General features: G+C 42.5%; 1 protein-coding gene across 2 annotated transcripts in view; it reads left to right on the forward strand.

Annotated features, from left to right (window-relative positions):
• Positions 1 to 6,477, forward strand: part of TGFBI (transforming growth factor beta induced) — a 49,742-nt gene that overhangs the window by 24,217 nt on the left and 19,048 nt on the right. For both annotated transcript variants that reach the window (XM_044454320.1, XM_044454321.1), the window contains exons 4-7: positions 630 to 787; positions 2,810 to 2,974; positions 4,839 to 4,985; positions 5,230 to 5,371. In XM_044454320.1, coding sequence (XP_044310255.1) covers positions 630 to 787; positions 2,810 to 2,974; positions 4,839 to 4,985; positions 5,230 to 5,371 — 612 coding nt within the window. The remainder of the gene's footprint in view (positions 1 to 629; positions 788 to 2,809; positions 2,975 to 4,838; positions 4,986 to 5,229; positions 5,372 to 6,477) is intronic.

Consider the following 6,477-nt stretch of genomic DNA (forward strand, 5'->3'; position numbering starts at 1 on the left):
TCATGTTTTGGAAGTACAAAGCACACTTGGGAATTAGCCTCATGAGTATCTCTTGAAATAATAAAAAGGATTTGGCTGGCATCTGGAGAAGGGGCTCCTCCAAGTTCTGGTCCAGTCAGTTCCTCCATTGTGCACCATCTTCAATGGGGCAAGAAGAAGTACCCAAAACAGACTCCTGCCTGGTAGCCGGCTTTGTGCACTGCCTGTCTGCCCAGGTGGAATGAGAAGCCAAAGCTCCACAGCTGCCCCAGATCCAGTGGGGAGGTGGGAGGAGTCCTCACGGTTCCTTTCGGTCACAGACCAGAGACAGCTGGGACTTGGAAGCTTTGCGAAGAATCTGAAAGGGCTCCATAGGCCAGCTGGGAGGAACGTCCCTGGACCATGCGAGGCTTGTGTCCCAGAAGTACCAGGTCTGTGGGGTAAACCATTAAAACAAATGGACCTTGGGTTAAGACCGGGTAACTTGTGCTCTCATTGATTGCAGAAGGTCTTCTCAAAGCATAACTGAGTCTATATTTACTTTGAGAACTCTTTTGGAAATCATTCCTTTATTTTAACTGTACAGTAATAACTGTTGTTGAGATGCAATGACTACCTTGCTGAAATCAACTGTATTATTTTTTCAACAGCTTTGCCTCTTTCAAACCTTTACGAAACTCTTGGAGTTGTTGGGGCCACAACCACTCAGCTCTATTCCGCCAGCTCTAACCTGAGTGCTGAAATCACAGGTCCTGGGAGCTACACCATCTTTGCTCCAACCAACGAGGCCTGGGCTTCCTTGCCTGCTGTAAGCATAAGTCTGGTTTCCATTTTCCTAACCTTGAATGAGCTAAAGAGATCACGAAAATGGAAGCCATTTATCTATAATGTGGGAAGTGCGTACCGAGAAGCATTGCCATTTTAAAGACAGCTAGAGCATCCTAGATTTAGGTGGCTTCTTGTTGTGCAGAAATGTGCTACCCAACACCATGATTAGAGTCACCACTTGGTTAACCAGCCGTCCTGATTACCTGACGTGCTACTCTGCACCTTCTCCCATACATCCCTTCCTTTTTATTTCCAGTCCTTGCATGTTTCTGTGTGCCTTATGACCATTCATATGATGATTGATTAAATCACAGTTTTACCTTGAGAAGGGAAGGATTTTTTTCTTAAAGCAGTAAATGCAAGGCAGCGTCCAAGTTCCATGTGAATTTAGATGCCTTCATAAACTTGCTTTCTTTCTTAACTGTAGAGTTAAGGAACTCCCTTAATTGTGCTAAGGAACTCTTAAAATTCCCCAATGGCTGAGCATAGAGAATGCAGACACTTTTATTCTTGTAAGAGCTTGCAGTTGTTGTCATAATAAAATCTTGATCTTTCATTATAACCAATTCATATGAATATTGATAAGAGTAGATTCAAATTTAAGGTTCAAAGTCTTGCCATATTGAAAAGTGCTATTAACATGCATGAAACCTGAAAAAGAACTGTGCTGCAGCTGTAATTATGTTGCATACCAGTACAAACTGGGTCACAATTTGTATATATAATTTGTTGTCACAATTTGTTCTATATAATTGGATCCCAATAAAAATGAAGAAAAAAATAGATTGCAAAAGATTTAATAGCAGTAAATAACATCTAGGGTCAAAAGGTGTATGATTTTGTTAAACTAGGCGGGATCTGTGCATTCCATGCGCTGATTTTTCCTTCCACAAGCACAATTGTCTACTTGGGGATGAAAAATCCCTTTTATCCGGGGCAGTAGTACGCACCCTGCGGCTCACAGGCCATATGTGGTCCTCAGGGGCAAGTTGTGTGGCCCCATCAGTAGAGGCCTTCCTATAGTTTCAGGGTGAGGTGACAAGCAGGAGTGTCTTTTCTGTGGTGACACCCCAATTATGGAACGCTTTGCTATCAGAGATTCGTCAGGTACCTGCTTTGTTGAGTATAAGGCACCTGAAGAAAACGTTCCTTTTTCAGCTCACCTATCACACTACTTAAGTTTTTATATGACAGCACTAATTTTAATCTGAATCTAATTTATTTTTTATTTTTAATGTTTTGTTGATATATATATTGCTTTAGTTTATTTATTTATTACAATATTTTAATTGTATTGTTTTAGTAATATTATTGATAGATTATTGTAATGGCCATCCAAAGAGTATTACGCTAATGGATGGCTTTTATGCAAATTTAATACATAATAAATAAACAGTCTCACTTTTACCTGCTGGTAAAATAGGTTGAGGAAAACGACCACAGAAAGTAGATTAGAAAGTAATGAAGGATGTCTTCCATCATAAGCAGGGAAATGGCTGCTTTTATCTCGGATAAGCTACCATCAATGATCAGAGAGAAGAGTGATTTAAAAACAGTTGCATTTTAAATAACCTGCTGTGCATTTGAGTACCTTTAACTTTTAAAATTAGCTGTGCTTGCGTGTCTGAAAGCTGTTGTGCTGAGGCTTTCTTCTGAGCAGGTATGCGCAGGACTGAGCTGTGCTTTCCTTGGTGGGAAAATGTCCCATGGTCAGGAATGACATCTGTGCTTGTGTGAGCACACTCCAGGCTTCGGGGCCAACAGGGCTGTACTCCGCTGATCCAGCGGCCTGCGTGAGAAGCCCCAGTCAAGCTTAACATAGCGATTACCTGTTGCTTTGCTGGCAACATCCTCAGTCACACTGGAGGGCTAGTAAAGTCGCATGCTAATTTCCCTGGCAAAGGCATGTTGGAAGAGTTTCATTCAATTGCATTTCCCTGCTTGGAAAAATGGAACAGTTCGTTAATGGAACTGAGTATCTGACCTGATTTGTTGTTCTTAGGAAATGTTGGATTCTTTGGTGAGCAATGTTAATATCGAGCTGTTAAATGCACTTCGCTACCACATGGTGAATAAGCGAGTCCTGACTGATGATCTGAAACATGGAATATCTCTTCCTTCAATGTACCAAAATATTGATATCCAGATCCATCATTATCCAAATGGAGTGAGTATTTGCTAAAGCTGCAAACAGCATTGAACACAGACTTTTTTTTTTCTTTCCTTTTGGAGGGATTTGAGTCCAAGAGTAATGGATGAGGCTATTACGATTTTGTTCCTACTTTTAGAAGAATTTGTTAATATAATTGGTTGATTAATCAATCTGTTGTTGGACCAGATAAACTGATACGGGTTGGCTTTCCCTAGTGTGAAGGGCAGATGAGGGAAACAAGAGACTTGAAGCTGGAAGGTCGACATCAGGGATGCACAACATTTGGCTTACAAGCCCCACCATCTGTCCCCACTGGCTGGGCTAGTGAGGGCTGATGGAGGTGGCAAGCCCAGACTTCTGGAAGGCCACAAGATGCCAACCCCTGCTTTACATTATGGCCTTCACATGACGTTCTGCCATGCAGAAGCTGCTTCAAGTTACTTTCCTGCTGCAGATCTCGTGTATAGACAACTCCGTAACTATTGTGAGCTATGGCAGATACTCAAGTCGGCTTGGATCCCAAGATTTGCAAGCGGAAGGGGGTTCACATAAGAGGTCTTTTCTGTTACTTTCTGCCCTGAAGAAACTCCCAAGCGGCATGAGGAAGGACATGAGGGAAATGGGCCAAAACTTAAAGGAGCAGAGCTGTGCAAACTTGTGCCTGTTTGAGTTCCTCCTTCCTTCCCACTGTGCCTGCCTTTCAGTGGCCTGAACCTTGGTATTCCATATCCAAACTCAGCACCCTCCTTATTGTTCTGCATTGGGCTAAAATACAAGCAGTATTTGGTGGCTTAGCTCTTCTGTTTGCACCCACTTAATAAAGCAATACCCTTTATCTTTCCCAGGAGTCATGTCTTTCTTTAACAATATTTGATATATAGGGAAGGATGCATATGACAAAGTGTACAATTTAGGCCGCAATTGAATAAATAATGGTCTTGTGGATTATAATAGGGACTGCCCTTGAAGGTGGTCCAGATACTTCAACTGGTTCAGAACAGCGCTGCCAGGATGTTAATGGGGACCAGCCATTTTTCATATATAACGCCGGTCCTCTACCGGTTACACTGGCTACCAATTCAAGTCTGTGCCCAATTTAAGGTGCTGGTTATGACCTATAAAGCCCTAAATGGCTTGGGTCTGGGATACCTGAAGGAGCACCTTCTTCCCTGTGTGTCCTCCCGCCCCTTGAGATCTGAGGTCCTGCACCGGGAGGCCTCCTTGAAGAAGATATGAGTTTCATAGGTGGCTTGTTAAGCCGTGATCAGAATTCCTTCTGGGGTGAGAAGACTCAAGCCCCCCACAATCTGTGATGACAGGTTCTTTATACTTTTATGTATGTTTTAAATGGCAGCTGTTAAATTATGCTTGAATATGGATGGACGTCTTTACTGTAACTGCACATAAACAGATGTAGTGAAAATGGCATGACAGAAAAACATGGAGTGAGACTGATTCACAGCCTTCATAGCTGACTTGGTAGGCATCCATTCTGCACTTGGGTGCCTGCATAAAAATTGTGAAAGAATGAGCAATATCTATTCTTAGAACCAGTTGGTGAGTTATTTGGGGTACAATTCTAAGCCATTGTGCTGGGAATGGTAGGACATTTCTCTGTCTAAATAAGTATAGTGTTGTACCTTTACTTATTTACTTATTAAATCTAGAGATTAGTTTTTCAAGCCAATAGATTTCTCAGATCCATGCAGGTGATCATTAGAACTCACCTTGTCTCTTTTAAGAACTTGGGAATAAAGCGACACATAATAAGCTGTGGAATTCTTCAAACTGAGTCATGGTATATTGCTACTCAAATGTTTTAACCCTCATTAATACATTAGTTTACGTTTTTGTCTTTGGTGGTTCCCCTCTTCTCCAGATTGTGACAGTCAACTGTGCAAGGTTATTGAAAGCTGACCATCATGCTACTAACGGAGTGGTCCATTTGATAGACAAAGTCATTTCTACAACAACAAACAATATCCTGCAAATTGTTGAGATTGAAGAAAGTCTTGAAACCCTTCGGGTAAGTCCATCTCAAATGGTTTTAATGCATCTCGCTATGCTGATTTAGAATGGAATCACCTTTTGGAAATTGGTTAGATCCAGATTTAGTCATTAGTGGAGTAAACCCAAGGAAATCAAGGAATTACTTAATTCACTTTGATTTCATTGGGTGTTCTCTTAAGTAAACTACATGTGGATTCAAACCTGTTTCCCTTGAGTATGTTCTGTGTGTTTAATTGCATTTCTTTTGCCTTCTCTTAAAGACTGCTGTGGCAGCTGCTGGCCTCAACAATCTTTTAGAAAATGAAGGCCAATTTACATTGTTAGCTCCAACCAATGAAGCCTTCAAGAAGATCCCACAAGAAACTTTCAACAGGATCCTGGGGGACCCAGAAGCTCTAAAAGGTCAGCAGCCATTACATGACTGTGGTACATGGAAACCAAGAGTATATGGGTGTAGGGGATGGGGAAGTGGAGAACTTGCGCTACGCCATTTGTCAGGGGTTGCATAAGTGATGAATGGCATTAAAATGTATTTCTGGGCCCTCGGGTCACTTTAACTGTGTGCTGGACCTCAGTTCCGGTTGTTTCCACTCACCTAGACAAATGGAATTGACTTTGACCTAACTGGGGAGGGGAACGACTGCAAGCAGAGGATCTGAGGGCTCTGTTTTCCCTTATCACGGGAGCCTTGTGCGACGTGGCCACGCACAGCTGGGAGGGGCAGCCACTGAGCTGATGAATGTAGGCTTTTCCCTCTCTGACTTTTCTCCTTTTAAGGACAGAAGACAGAAAGAGACTATGCATGGAGAGCGGGCCCTTCTCCCCATGGCTACATGTTGTGTTTGCATGACACACTGCCATGGTGGTGGTCTTCCCCACTCTGCCTTTGGGTTTAAGGCAGGAATGCAGGGCGGAAGCCAAGAACAAAGTGGCGTCAGTATCGAGTCATTGGCCAGAAGGAGCCCAACTACATGGAGAACCTGATGAGTAATCACAGCCTGGTCAGCACTTTCCATGGGGAACTAGATGAGCAGTGGCGGGCATGTTGAAAGATGCAGGGGATGAGCGTTAGCCTGGTCCCAGGAACTTGTGCAGCTGGGCTGACAAACTTCCAAAGTAGAACAAACACAGAGTGAAGCCCAGCCTTTGGCCTTTTACGTGGGAAAGCATACCCAGTATTAGTAGGATCTGAAACATAAAACTTTGGGAAACATAACACTTTGGGAAAATTTATGCATGTGAAAACATTGACTGTTCTTTTACAGATGAATATTCTCAACATTCTTTTTGGTGAAGTGGAAATATTTTTGGAAATATTAAAGAAAACTTAGTATTTATATTAAGGTTACTGGATTCCCTGGCTACCTTTTGACATTAAAAGGATGCCAAGCTCTGTGGAGTGAAAAGGACTCGTCTTCTTCTCACAAGCCATTTGTGCTGTTATGGCCCTGTGCTAAGATGTTGAGGATTTTAGCTGCATGGTTTTGCTTGTCTAGGGGGGAAAATGG

The sequence above is a fragment of the Varanus komodoensis genome, unplaced genomic scaffold (assembly GCF_004798865.1).
Source record: "Varanus komodoensis strain SLA01 unplaced genomic scaffold, ASM479886v1 scaffold7_3, whole genome shotgun sequence".
Taxonomy (NCBI): Eukaryota; Metazoa; Chordata; class Lepidosauria; order Squamata; family Varanidae; genus Varanus; species Varanus komodoensis.